General features: G+C 32.8%; 1 protein-coding gene across 2 annotated transcripts; it reads right to left on the reverse strand.

The window, feature by feature from the left end:
* Positions 1-68: 68 nt before the first annotated feature.
* Positions 69-8,223, reverse strand: LOC130449658 (uncharacterized). 2 transcript variants are annotated; one of them, XM_056787606.1, is made up of 9 exons: positions 8,043-8,223; positions 7,301-7,722; positions 5,721-5,984; positions 4,289-4,563; positions 2,676-3,279; positions 2,312-2,489; positions 2,105-2,253; positions 769-972; positions 69-327 (listed from the first exon to the last, which is right to left on the reverse strand). In XM_056787606.1, exons 1-9 carry the CDS (start codon positions 8,134-8,136, stop codon positions 88-90), a joined length of 2,430 nt encoding a protein of 809 aa, XP_056643584.1. In that variant the 5' UTR covers positions 8,137-8,223; the 3' UTR covers positions 69-87. The 2 variants fall into 2 exon arrangements, with proteins under 2 accessions (XP_056643584.1, XP_056643585.1); XM_056787607.1 differs by having other exon boundaries at positions 7,301-7,650; positions 8,043-8,191.
* Positions 8,224-15,825: the final 7,602 nt, after the last annotated feature.

Below are 15,825 nucleotides of genomic sequence, written 5' to 3' on the forward strand. Positions count from 1 at the left end.
TAAAGACTAAAAGAAGTCAAAACGTCAAATATACCTTAAATTAAATAAATAAATATAAATAAACCATATAATTATGTAAAAATAACTTTATTTGCCTGTAATCTTTTGAGCTAATACTTGACACAATCTAGAATTTTTAATTAATATTAAACGACATAGGAATTCTTTATCATTTGCCAAATGTTTCAAAGATCGATCAGTGAGGATCTTCACTAAAGTTAATCCCTCTTCTTCTTTGAAAGAATCTGGAAGTTTGGCCAATAATCGGCAGATTTGATTATTTACTTCCACTTCTAATTCCAAAGTTGAATTGTGGAGTATTTTTTGCTAAAACATATAAATTGGGTTACAATTCATCACAAGCAAGAAAATCTCGAATAGAAATATACAAAGTGCTTTATGTTTCTATTTTTAAACTTATTAAATGGTAACTGTTTTATTTTTGTTCCACAATAGCACGGAGTAAATATATTTATATATTATTTTCTGAAATACTTTTTGAACTGTTATATTTTGAGATTTTGGTGTTTTTAAAATTCTTATCAAGTCAAAAGATGTGAACACGCCTGTAACAGTTTCTTTCACTTTGCTTCCATTTGACACTGAAATCACTAATAATTAAACTGCAGGTCACTAGCCGAAGAAGCTGTCTAACAACACTCAAAAATCCATAGCAAATATTCTCAAATTCAGGTTCGACCATGCCTAATGCACTTATGGTATCAATTAACTTAAATAAATACTGACATTTACAAAAAAAACATTTACCTGTACTACTATTCCATAATTTCTAACACAGTTTTTCAAAGCTAAATATATAGACTGATTATTACTAACATCCTGGGTCTCAACTAACTGAGATAGTAATATCATGACATCTGTGAAAAGTTCCATACATTTGTTAGTTCCACATTTTTCAATAATATCTTGAGATATAAGTAACCATTCTCTACAAACTGCTGGAGGCAATAACTAGAACGGAAGATTTTCTATTATTTAATTTCACTGGGGATGTGAGGGAAATATGAAGGATGGTTGATTGTTGGAAATATGTAAACAATAAATGGAAAGCACGAAAGATTTCATAATAGTGGGAAAATGTAATACTACTCAATCACAAAAAAAGACTAAATGGAAAACTACAGAACAATATGTTTGCTTCAAATTTCATTTAAAGTTTATACCAGCGTTTTATAAATAAAATTGAGAGAATATCTGGAAAATAATATTCATGAACTCAGAAGACTGATAGAAGAGAAAATGCAAGAAGAATACATAGATTTGAGAGTGATTTAGTAAAAAGCGCGTATGAAACAGTGAGGAAAAATACTGTGAAGTAGTTGGGAAAAAAAAGTCTAACTAGAGTTTAATTGACGTTCTCGGAATGCATACCTCTCCCTCTGTTTATATTATTATGTAATCTAAAATCCGGAACCAATATTTTCCCAGCTATTCCAGATTTACGATGTTGTACTGTATACAATAACTAACTCTTAATTATTTAAAACTATTTCGAACATAATTTTGGTTTTGTATCAACCTTGTCTTCGCGTTAATTCAACTCAGTTCAAATTAATATTTCTGACCTTCGAGGCTAATAACCACCACAACCAATTAAAACTCAGTAAATTGTAGACATTGGTAAATATATCGAATGTGGAAGTTCAGAAAATGAACAAAACGAGAGTTATGATAGTGAACAAAAGGAACGAATGTGATTAAAAAAATATAGAAATCATTTTATAAAGACTACATATATAGAACCACTCAAATAAATAGACACAGTCTCATTGGCATACTTTTCAGGGATAAGATTATGGTTTTGGCGAACGTTAGAGTATATTTTGTTATGGATGTAGATCATAAAATGATAAACCATATTTTCAAATTCAGCAAATTTTTGTTCGGTAAAATTGTAAATAGTACTGATATGCCCTTGTCAATATTAAAAAATAACTTGTTTCAAGCAGAAACAAGGAATAGCAACAAAATTATGGCAGTAACAGAAACCTACAGTTATTTTATGGAAAATTTCGGCTAAATAATAAAATTTGGATTAATTTTGCTAGGATCTGTTCAGTATTAGATTTGGATTCATATTTACCTTCAACATGGTATTGACACAGTTTCCATAATCTTCAATATCAAAATTGCTACATACATTTTTAAATAATGACAATTCCTTCCCTCCCGATATAAGACATAATTTATAATATTCAGTGAAGTTGTCTTCATTTGGAACTGATATGTCAACTAGAATTTAAAGAAATGTAATTAAAATAAACGTTAGCAGTATTTTTTATTTCATCACCTTCAGAATCATAACTTGGTTTGCACACATCCAAACAGATATCTACAACATGTTTGGTGATTTGTTGTTTAAGTCCATTAAAATTTAGAAAGTTACATCGATTTTCATTCATAATAGTTAACAACAATTTAGTAATATCTTTAGTATGATCGACAATAGGCAATAATAACGTTTCACTCTAAAAAAAAACCTATAAATAATTTAAAACATGAACTAAATAAAATTAACTGTGCTCTATCACAGTAGCATTAAGCTCTGGAGTATATATTCTTACGGCAAATCTAAAAAATTAATTCTATTTTATATAATGCAAGATAACTAAATTTATATCTGTGGTATTACAATTTAGATCAAAAATACCTACCAGAAACATTTGAAGTACAAGATCCAGTTTCTCCAAATTTGTTTCCGCAACATATTTGTTCACCATAGGAGTTAAAATTTTTAGCAGTATATCTTCGCTATTGAAATAATTAATTTCGACGAGAACTGCAAATAATTCTTTATATTCATCGACATTTTGGGCATTAGGCGGTGTATTGTTAGCCACTGTAAACAATAGATTAACGCCCATGTTATTAATTTTGATAACTTCTTTCAAACATTTGAAAGTAACTTTCAAAATATTTGCATAGAAACTATTCTTAAGACATTGTTCATACATATGTGTAAGAACATCAGTAGGTTTCTGCAAGAAGAGAATTAAAATGCTTTTTGCTAGTTCTTCTACACAAGTACATTCGTTGACTTTATTTAATAGATCTATCAATTGCTTTGTTGTGTCCGTTGAACCCAAATTTATAATTTTATTCTTATAAAAATGTTTTGTTATCACTAGTGTTAGTTTTTCTAGATCTATGTGGGATATACATTTTATTATGACTTCAACGGATTCTTTATCGTTTTTATGAACACACCAATTTAGAAGGATGGAAATATCTTCGTCGTCACATAAATGAGACCATTTCCTAAAAAAAAAAATATGTGACACATATTTTTATAAATATAATTACATGATAATATGTTATCATCACTACACATGTTCTAATATTTTTATGTGAATTGATTTATTTTCTAGCCAAAATCATTGCTATAACTTTTTAGTTAAATTTTGGACTCGAATACTGATATTACTCACAATTTGAAAATACTTTGGAATACAAAGCAAACATTCAGGATTCATAACATACGGGGCAGTGGTTTGGTGCACCAGAACTAGACTGAACACCAAGAGGAACAATCTTTTGAAGGACTGGCTTCATATATGTAACCGTGGCCATGACATCATACCCAATAGCTGCACTAGAAGTGATTCTAAATCTTCTACCTCTCCATATAATATTGGAAATCGTGGCAGTAAAGTCACTCAGTATGTTCAGACAAGGAATTAACAAGGAAACACCGTTCTCTAGAAATGACAGGCAAAGACACTCCTGGAAAGCTATAACCTAAGATCTGCCGAATGTATCAACCTTGGCAAGAGTAACCTACAAATACTAACAATAGTCCTATTGGAGCACTGTCGCCTCAAAAGGACACCTGAAGATGCTAGACAGATTTTGTTGAGCAGAGGACGAAGCCTTTAACCACATTCTCTCGAGAGTGTATGATATAGAAGACAAAGATCTTTGGCAGCTATGGGCAACTCACACTTTAAAAATTTCTAAGAGGTGTGTTGTTAATAAATCATCCATATACACTGAAGATCCTCATTATTACAATGTTCAAATAAGAATCTAGAGTTATATAAATATATTTAATAATTAGCAACACTAACACTGATATACAGTCACAATGAAAAGGAATTTGCAAGCAACTGCAAGATTTTAATCAAGCGATCACAGAAATTTTCTGATAAGATTCTCCAGTGGAAATTTGAGTCTTCTCTTATTTGCAAATGAATTTTTTAAGTTCATGGTAAAAAACTTTGAAGAAAATCTTGCAGAGGAAGCGTAAATATCACCTTACTATACTCACCTGACGCATTCTCTTGATTCTGGATTATCGAATATTTGAGTTCTTATGAGAGCTTTAAACCAGTTCTTTTGATCAGCATCTTTCTTATTAATCTTTTGAATGATTTTATTAACATCAGCTTCGTGTATTTGTTCAGTTAAAGATTTAGGTTTTCTTGCAATAGATCCCAGTACAGAAATTAATTCTTTAGCTTCGGGAAATTTTTGATACATCTCTAATACTAAGTATGCCTTGTTTGATACTACTGTCTGAAGGACCTCATCTTCTATTTCAGTCTAAAAATTAGAGAAATAGTAACTAGATTCAAAGTTTTTTCTCAAAAAAAACATATTTCACCACTCCAATTTTCAAAACTCTTTTTTAGATACTTTTAGTGGACAACCTCGTTGAAAAATCTTGGAGAATAGAATTTTCAAGACAAGATAGGAGGAATGGATAATAACCCCAGAAGTTATTTCATAATATATAAAGTGTAACGACCTTTAAGGTTCATTGTGACTTCTTTCTTCACAATTACTCCATATGTAGCTCACTCTACAAGCTCAGAGATCTACCGAGTATCTGGAATGACTTCAAACAGATCATATCCTCTACATCCTCTACATCTAAGTGATCAGGAGTTTCTTAGGTGCGTCTTGATAGGGTAGCGTTGTATTAGAAAGACAGGGAGGAGGTATAGTATATTTTTACTTCAAGTATTCACAAAATCTTTCAAAATTGTTGTAGTGATCATGGAAGAATCCACGATGTTCTTTTTTCTCTTAAAATTTTTAATTGGCAATAGATTTTCCTGTAGAGATTTTTTCTATTTTAGTCTCCAGCAAATTTCATTCAATTCTGCGACTCTTGCAGCAAGACCATGACCAGACTAAGTAAAACTAAGACTACATATGAGGCTAGAAGACCAAGACCAACACTAAGCCGACCTTGCTACCAAAATTCAATTCTAACGAATATAATGGAGCAAAAATATTCTTTGAGAAATAATTAACGACAGATTTTCCTATAGAGATTTTTTCTATTTCAATCTTCAGCAGAGATCATTCAATCCTGCGACACTTACCGCAAGACCAAGACCACATATGACGCTGCAAGGCCAAGACTAAGCCGGTCTTTATCTTGTATTTGCTCATCAGTACCTCTGTTGCTACTAAAATCAATTCTGAGGAATATAATGGATCAAAAAATTCTTTGACAAATAATTAGCAACAGATTTTCCTGTAGGGATTTTATCTATTTTACTCTTCAGCAAAGTTTATTCAATTCTGCTTTTCTGTGTTTGATTTTTATACTTATATACAACAGTATAAATGTTAGTATTATAATAAAAGTGTTATAATTATATTATTGCTATGAAACATGGTACTGTGTTATTTTGATATTGCATCTATTACTAGGTTAACACGGTTAAAGTGATGGAGAAATGTCTTACCTCTGCCCATGTACAGAAAACATCAATAGTGACATTTTTAATAACGGAACAACATGTTCTCGTCACATTTATAATAAACTGTCTCAATACTAAACAATTCTGATCACATTGAAGAAGTAGATTGAAGAGGCTCAACAAACACAATCCCATATGATTGTAGATTTGATCTTTTTTCCAATTTTTTATTTGATCTGCATATATTCCAGATAAATTTAGTAGTATTATTTTTGTAATTTCACACACATTATCTAAATGTTCTTCATCCTGAAAACAACAAAATTGAAATTGCACATTTGTAAAATTATTTGAGCTTGACAAAATAATGGAGAGAATTGTCAAAAAATTGTTACAATTTGTAGAAAAAAGTGAGCTTGTAAAAACTAAAAAACAAACATAAAAATAACTAAATAAAGATACAAATGAAATAAAATTTCAATATACAGAAGAAAACCACAATGAGTAACAAAATTATAGGTAATAATAATAATTAGTGTATAAGTACATAGCAAAATTAAACCAGTATGCAGCATGCCCGGAATTAAATATTATTATTAGAATAGAAGGCACTTTGCAGTAAATATGCCCTTAAATTATTACGGAATGTGGGAGAGATTATATCGATTTGATTTCAATTGGCAAGTGATTGTGCATTTTTTTGCATTGTAAAATTTGAGCCCTCAACTAATTCTGAACGTGGAGTAGGTAGGTAAAGGTCGGGCTCCTCCACCCTCAACATCATTGGAAATTACATACTAGGAAGGACAATAATTTCAACAATAATAAGGTATGTAAAAGCACAAAAACTAAATTGGGCAGGACACATTATGAGAAGGAAATGTACAGAAATGGTGAGGAGAAAAACACTATGGATATCTGTATGGCTAAGAGGCAGACCAAGAAATACCAGGTGAAACCAAATTGAAGAAGATACAAGAATCCTAGAAATAGTAGACTGGAAAGCTAAATGCAAAAATAGAAAAGAATGGAAGAAAGCAGACAGATGAAGTTAGTACAAACAAAAAACTATAACACAAGAACAAGGGGAATAATCCACCCCCATTAAAGGGATATGTAGGGTAGGCGCCCCAAGCGCTAGCCGTAATCAAAAAAATTAAACGTTATGATGAAGATGATCAAACACTGCAGACTGATGAAGTAAAAACTTGTAATTTACAATTGGAAACTGATAAAACATTTGTGTACAAATATTCTAAAAGACAGCACATGATGGAAGAGTGGTGCAGGAATTAGTAAGAAATGAAACAGAATATCATCGGCTTAGTTCGTAAGCCACATAACTAAACATGCTATGTTTATTATACGACCATTTGAACTTTGAAATTAAAAAATTCATATCTAAAAATGGGGCGACAACAGAGTGCAAATGGTGAAATAGGTAGTCGAGAATTTGGATATTTCATATTTTTCTCACACTAGTTGTACAATATACTCTTTCAACTATTAATATTAGCACAAAATTATATATATTCATGTTATTGTAAAAAAAACAAGGAAAAACTGGAATATTAGAAATATTTTCTTCTGAGTACACATGTTCTAAATAAATTTTAAGTAAATACCTTTTTGGTGAAAGTAGTTTTTGACAACTTATTCACTGTGGTTGTTAAAAACATTTCAGTATACTCCAACATAACATCTGGAGTAGATTTTTTTAAGCATTGTAAAACTTCATCTAACAACTCTGCACTATTGCTGATTGGTAGTTTTTCTATAACAGTGCAATAATATTGGCACAAATCCAGACCATACACAATGTTTGAAAACAGACATTTGGACAATGGCACAGTTACATTTATAAGGTGAGAATACTCTTCCATATCTAATGGATGTTTGTATGAGGTATTTAATGCCAGGAATAATACTATTTCTTCTAATTGTTTATCATACAATCTATTTGGTTTATTATCATCTGTAATATATTTTTTATTTTTCAAGAATTTTTGAATATCTAACATAATGTTTAAAATCACATCCTCATTACCTACAAAATACAAAATACCTTTAATTTTGGTATGAAATATAACTTATTGTTTTAAAATTATTTGAATTGTTTAATAGAACAAAATTTTAACATTAACACATTAAAGGAACATATAACTAAAAATTAAGCAAGTTTGATAGAGAATTATTGAATGTAGCTATTAAACACAACATTTACGCACGTAAAACAATAATAATATTGAAAAGCAAGGGGGCTTGATCCAAATTACCACGACAGTATAATATTTGAAAATGTTTTGAAATTCACCAAAAGCACAATTCCAAACATTTTCCAAATTAAATTACCCATTCAAAACGTACCTCCTTTGTAATTAATCCTTGTAAATTCTCCTGTATTTTTCATCAAACGCGATAAAATACCCTGTATACATATAAGATCGCTGGTTAATTCCATTTTTTATTTGCAATCTTAATAAAGTACTGGTTATAAGTCCTAGTTTTCGAATACTTTTATTGTTTACCGGTATGACAGAATGAACCTATTTCTTCTTTTTTATTTTTAGTTAGGCTTATGCAGTAATTGCCTGGTGAGCTATAAAACTTTTATTTTTTGTATGCAAATCTCACCAATAAGGTTTAAAATAAATATAGTTTAAAAAAACTAAAAAACACGCCTTTAAAGAACAACAATAATACTAGTATTTTTCATTCATTATTGTTTTAAGCTTATTTTACAAATTATTTTTAACTCTTTATTAAAAATTTTGAATGAAAAAAACTTTTCTTTAAAGCGTGGACGAGATTTGAGCCCACGACCGGGAAATCCGGAGGCTGACGCCTTAGTCCGCTCAGCTAACGAACGCAACAATTTTGGTGGGATATACTTACAGTGATAAACCACAAAGGAGACATACAAACAATCAAACGAGCTCACAAACCCACATGTAGATGGAGATTCAATTATATTCTTCTGATTCAGGCTCGTCAACATACACAGTTAATGAGAAGAGTACCGTTCATTAATACTTGGCATTTGAAGGGCTCAACAGCTGCTGCTCTTTTTCCTCTTCCTCTCTCTTATTTTTTTATAGATTTTGGGTTAGGGTCTCAACTCTTTTCCTCTTTGTAGCTGAAGGTAGTGGTTTTGTTTCACTACCCTTGGATTTATGCACCAATACCTTGGCTCTTGCTTTCTTTGGTACAAACCTCTTTGTCGAAATAACGTAGATACCATCGGAATCTTGCTCCACTGAGTTCACATTTCAGTGGATCATCTGTTCTCCCTGTTTCTCGTGAGGTATTCTAACTTGAGAGGTGGATAGTTTCTCAGTTTTTGCGGTTTGTCCCCGCTATTTTTTCTTTCCTTTTATTGTCTTTCTTTATGGTTGCTATTGGCTATTGAATGGTTGATCCACCCCAGCAGAGCCTCGCATGTCGGACAAAGTAAGGTGCGACCCATTTCATCAGGGGAATCGTTCGAGACAGCAATCACCCTGCTGCCATTCAGTCGTCGCCATGATGTCTACAACCTTAGATTTTGGGGATGTTTATCGACATACCGGTCTAGATTAGCTAGATTCAGTTTTAAATGGGTCACCACAAGAAGGATGCAATCGAATCACATATAACTATCGTATGGGAGTATCTAGCTGTCGTGCTGGCCAGTTTATGGAGGTGCAAAGTCTCCATCCTCCGTGTACAACCTGGCTGCCCGATGATAGTCTTCCTTCCGTTCAGTTTTATCCCGGCTGGAAAGATTTCCAGAACCTCTCGACTCCAAGTTCGCAAAACGTTCGCAAGCGAGTTATATCACTGCATTAAGCGAAAAAAAAAATCGATTAAAAATCACCAAACAATCACATGTTTATAATCCATAGATTAAACACAAATTAACAATAAGGTTTAGCCAATCAAAGATTGTGAAACGTTTAAATTCCTCCCTATCGAGCGGTCTAGAGATCTATAAAAGTATTTAGCTGCTGCCGCATTTTTGAACTTTGCGTTATAGACATATGATTGTTTGGCGATTTTTAATCGATTTTTTTCGCTTAGTGCAGTGATATAACTCGCATGCGAACGTTTTGAAAGACCCCGTAGATACAGAAATGAAAAAAGCTTGGTCGTATAGGAACTGTTACTTTTGATGTATAGAGCGAGTTTAGGAACAGTAAAATAAAATTTAAAACGCCTACACTTTATAGTATTATTATGTTCATTCACTATTTTTTCAGATAAAAATCCATTTTTTAATAATAAACTTTTTCCATTTTGTTATCGTCAACATTTCTCATTTAAACCATTTTTGAAGACTAATTGTACCTAGATTTACGCAATAAATTTTATTCCTCATTTTTCAAGGCATTTTAACTTGAGTGTGGGTTTTAAAAAAATTCACTCAATTTCTTTACGCAGTAAAATTCGGGATCGCCTGAAAGTTGATATGGTGCCTGTCTCTCTAAGGACCACTCTCCACTATTGCATTGGCCGAGTGACTTCGATTTTCTTAATAACATTTTTTAGATGCCAATATACTTATATTGAAGCTCCTTAGAAAATATTTATTGATTAAATGTTAAAGCGGAAGTTGGAATTCGTGTGGGATGAATCCGATGGCAAGAATTATTCGTTGGCAGTCTGCTGTAAAAGGATAAATAGGAGCTTAGAACAAAATTTGAAGTTTGTGACATGATATGTAACTTATAACACGTAAAGCTATGAGATTCGAACATTATACTCAATAACTCGCTATTTATAAATAACTTTTTATCCACTAGAAAATATCAGATTAATTTTTAATTTAATAATATCTATCTATCTAATATCTAATAATAAAGGCCAGTTATTGGGCCCAAATTAACTCAAACTCACCAAGCAGCGCGTCTACGATTAGCCAAAGAGCACCTTAATTGGATTCGTGATCAATAGGGCTCCATTCTCCAATCAGAAGAACCACCCCTGTAATCGCTGACCAACTATTATCAGTTAGCATCCAAACATCAACTGATACATATCTCCGTTGATAACAAACAAGAATTTTACCTGAAAATGAACACAACATGAGTCAGTCTGCTGTTTCCAGAGTTTACCGTCGTGTCGTTACCAAGAGACCGGTAACTTTCATCGAAATCGCGATTGCGGAAGGAAAAGTTGCACATCCAAGACAGAGCATTCATTCGTTGCTCAGAGAAACGCAAGCAGTGGCTGTGAGTAGCTGGATAATCAGAAGAGGACTTAAGATAGCAAACCATGAGCTAAAAATGCCAGTTATTGGCCCCAAATTAACTCTAGCCCACCGAACAGTCCAGTCCGTCTACGATTTGCCAGAGAGCACGTTAATTGGACTGACGATCAATGGGGCTCCGTTATCCGTTAAGAAGAAAGCACAGTGTGTCTGTTTGATAGCTATAGAAGAGGACGATTCTACGAAAGAACTGGAGAAATATTCGCGGAGTGTTGTTGAAAAAAAAACGTGCTTTTAGAGGAGGTTTTTGGATGGTTTGGGCGGGCATTTCAATGGAAGCAAATACTCAATTGGTTTTTATCGTAACTGGTGGTGAGGCGGGAATCACGTCGTTCCTTACAACAGTTTCATTGGCGAAAACTTCTTCCTAATGCAGGACAATGTCCGTCCACATACTGCAGGTTCCGAACGGCAGTATTTACAAGACGTCGAAATTGTCAGCGCGTAGCCCTGATTTGAATCCTATCGAGTATTTATGGGATGGACTTAAGAGAAAAGCTGCTATTAGGGCCAAGGGAGGGAACAATTTTGACAGATTAATTTCAAATAATTGTAGTTTTGTTTTTTCTTTACTGTTAACTATAAACCTTTATCATTGTTTAAGATTTCTTTTCGTTTGATATGTTTCTTTACAAAAAAAAAACAATATAGATCACTCATTATGGCTTTGAGATGCTTTTGACCACGAATCGCTTTTTTGGCTCACGAGTAGTATTACCATACATTTGAAAACACGGTCATTTCGTTAAAAAATATGAAACCCATATCTTTATTGTGGTAGAAGTGAGGAAATTACAAATTAAAAAAAATTGTATGTGGAGCTTTACCAAAATAAATAACCGTTCGAAGGAAAAAATCTCTATGATATAAGTAAATCGTTTCATCAGATTGTAAGGCTCGCCTTATGTCAATTCAATGTTAGAGGTCATAAATAATCATTTGTTACAAACTCGTCCAAGACATGGACGGTGACGCCGGTCCTGTTCAGTAATAATGGAAGTCTAAAATTTGGTGATTACGCCGAATACGTCGGCGTTTATGGCCTTCATTAGATGTTTTTATCACAACGGCGAGTTGATCATATTATTTTTTTAGAAGTAGTTTCTAGGAAAGTGTTTCATTTATCTCCCTGTTTATTCATTCTGTAGAATTTCAGAGAAATTCATTTCGAGTATATAAACTAATTTATTTAGCAGCTAAAGTTAGTTTACAATAAAAATTCGTAGTGAACTAAACAAAATAGAAAAGTAACTAGTGAATTTACATAAATTAGAAAAGTAGTTAATAGTTAATTATATAGAGTTAAGCTTAGTCCAATGTTTAAATAAATTAAGTAAGTGAAAGACAGTGTATAAATTTACCCCACCGTTGAAAAATAGTTTAAATAAATTAGGAAATAAAAAAAAGATTACACATTGAACAATGAAGAGAATTATTCTATATTTGGTAAAGCATTGTAAATAGACGTAGAGTCACCAGATTGTGAAAATCAGTGTCAGAAGTATTATATAAAGTTCATTTCAAAAGATATGAAGGATACGAGTTTTCATAAAAAAGTTTGTATAGTATATTTAGGCTCTTTTCAGTGAATATCAGATTAAAAATTTTCATATTTTTCACGTGTTTGAGTAAATTAATCTTAGTATTATGTATGTAATCGATACGTCTTCCAGAAATTGTTAGTTTTCTATAACAGTTCATCCAAATTTTATTGTTTTCATTTCTAATAAATTTAGTGTCAAGCTAATGGTTTTTCCACATATTGTCTTTTTGTAGTAAACTGTATATGACTACTGAAACTATTGAAGTAAAATAATATCGATTTTATCACTTCACGTATTTTATTAATGCCCTTCCGAGGATTATAAATTTCTATTGAAACCAGAAACTGGCAATTTCTGATTTTATCATCTGAAAGCTTTACTCTTAGCTTTATAATGAGTCGTCTACGAGGACATATTGAAAAATTCTGAGCCTACTATAAAACCAAACAAAATTTCAATGTCGAAATATTTTATTACTCAACATATTCTCCTCTTAATTGGATACATTTATTTCAGCGAACCTGCAACGTCTCTAGACCTTTCAAAAAAAAATGTTTCTTCTTGCTCTGCAAACCAGACCTCCACAGTTTTTATTATAGAAAATTTACGACCTTTTAAACTTTTTTTCAGTTGAGGAAAGGGATGATAGTCGTACGGAGCCAAATCTGGTGAATAAGGGGGTGTTCTAGTAATTCAAACCCTAAATCACGAATTTTTTGTATGGCAACATGAGATTTGTGTGCAGAAGCGTTGTCTGCGTCTTTAATTTTTTCCCGTAGAGTGGTCAGTAATGTCGAATAATAATCTCCAGTTATTATTCTACCCTTATCCAAAAAATCAATCATGATTACTCCATGACAATCACAAAAAAAAGCAAGAACTTTTCCAGCAGATTTTTGGACACGAAAATTCTTAGGTCCTGGAGAACCAGAGCGTCTCCATTCCATCGATTGTTGCTTTATTTCTGGATCGTAGAAATGTACTCAATTCTTATCCATAGCAGCAATTCGGTTTAAGAAGTCTACATCGTTTTCAAATCGAGCACAGATCGAACGCGATACTTCTACCCTAACACGCTTTTGGTCAAAATTCAAACATTTGAGGATCCATTTTGCAGCAATTTTTCTCGTGTCCAAATTGACGTGACGTGACGTGACGTGACGCTGCACGAATCTTTCTCCTGTTCTTTTGTAGACTCGTCCTCTTCTATAGTTATTATGCAGACACACTCTGCTTTGATCTAAACGGAGAACGGATCCCTATTGTTCGTCAGTCTAATTAACGTGCTCTCTGGCAAATCGTAGACAGACTGTTCGGTGGGCTCGAGTTAATTTGGGGCCAATAAATCCTCTTCTGAGTATCCAGCTACTCACAGCTTGCGTTTTTCTGAGCTCTTGATGGACATGAACACCAGTGAGGGCCAGATTTCTCATCGATGTGCTGACAATGAATCAGTTATCTGTCTCGGATGTATAACTTTTCCTTCCTAAATCGCGTGTTTGATGAAATTTACCAATCTCTTGGTAACGACGGTAAACTCTGGAAATAGTAGACTGACTCATGTTCAGCGCACTAGCCACTTCTAGCTGACTCTGGCCTCGTCGCAAGAGGGTGACCGCTTGATCAGCTTTATCATTCGTTGTGTTCATTTTCAGGTAAAATTCTTGTTTGTTATCAACTGAGATATGTATCGGTTGATGTTTGGTGGCTAACTGTTAATAGTGGGTTAGGTAGATAACATTGTATAAGGGTCAGTTACCCCTAATTAGCATTTTTTGAAGCAAGTATAAAAAAATGGTTAACGATTTGTTGTTAGACTGTGAGAGCAAAAAACATGACATTTTTTGAAGCTTATACTATTAAGATTTGAGATTTTATCAAAAATAAAATTCTGTGTTCATCTTTTGTGTCAATGACTTGCGATTGTCAATTGAGTTGTTTTTTTTGCTCACGAATATATATAAACGTGACCATATAGTTCTAAAAACCATGGAAACATGGCCATTGTTGTGTTATTAACAGCAAGCTTGATACTACTAGGTATGTATTGTGTTAAAAAATGTATGATAATGAAAAATGTGTATTATATTATCGCGCTTGGACCGATCTCTAATAGTCTACTCGTGCGATAATTTCAAACAACGTATGTCCATCATGTATCGTGAACACAGCTGCTGAAATCTTTTGAAAAGTTGAAAAGAAGTTTAAAGTACATTTCCGTATCTTTTTGATACATTATACAAGTACAAAGCAGAAATTGGTCGCAATTATCAAAAAATTTAACATCATTCACGTGAAAATGTTATTCGTTACGTTATGCCAATTGAAAAAGTAAAATCGATATGAGTAGGCAACGACAAGATTTAAATAGCCGATTCTGCTTATGAATATTCAAATATTAATTGGATAGTCATATGATTAATCCTCCATGACACAATAGAAAGATCCATGTAGTCGTTAGTGGAGTGTATAAATCGAATCGAAGCATTATAATGAAGAAGCTCGAACTCCCAGCGTTAGGGTGTTAAATTTGTTTTAACCGTCTTCGTCGTGAAATCTACCGAATATCGCATATCAATAAATCAAAACTCTTCGAAGTATGACGTAGTTTTGGATTAACATTTCTCTCTTAACGGGGATAAACGAGAAGGATATTTTGTTGTGTAAGAATTTCAACAAGAATGAGGATTTCCGGATGATCAAGCTACGAGCATTACTTGTTACTTAATATGTAATTGCTGGTGCAGAAACGGGGTGAATTACAGTGCAAAATGTCACATTTGATAAAAGAGATGGAGTCGTGGTTATATAAGACATGAATTTCAGTTGAGTATTGAGGAATATTGCTCTTTTGAATGAGAATTAAAAGTCGTATCTATGATGGAAATACGTCGATTTGGAATGGAATTTCATACACTCCATAGTGTTCATTGGATATTTTATCTTTGACGAATCTGATTAGGTGAGAGAGTTTCTGATGGGTTCGCAAATTGTAAGAATACCGTGGGATTTGAAGATTGTACCAATTCTTTTTGTTATACTTTCAACATAAAGGCAAAGGAACACTTGTTATCTGTCAACAATTCTGATATTTCCTCCACCCTTTTCCAACATCGTGTCCATACCTGATACACAATCGATTTCAGTAGAACCAAAACCATCGCCTCACTCCCCTCATCAATAGTCCAGAATAATTTGAAAATCTATTGAAATATAGAAACATCCAAACTGATAGCCAGAGATTAACTAGGAAACATCTTATTCGCCCACTTCGTTCCAATTCCACTTCGACACAACATTTCCTCTAAAGCCCCTTGAGAAGCCAAACTCCAAACCTTTATTTCCCCTTCCCCCAATA

This window comes from Diorhabda sublineata, chromosome 10 (assembly GCF_026230105.1).
Source record: "Diorhabda sublineata isolate icDioSubl1.1 chromosome 10, icDioSubl1.1, whole genome shotgun sequence".
Taxonomy (NCBI): Eukaryota; Metazoa; Arthropoda; class Insecta; order Coleoptera; family Chrysomelidae; genus Diorhabda; species Diorhabda sublineata.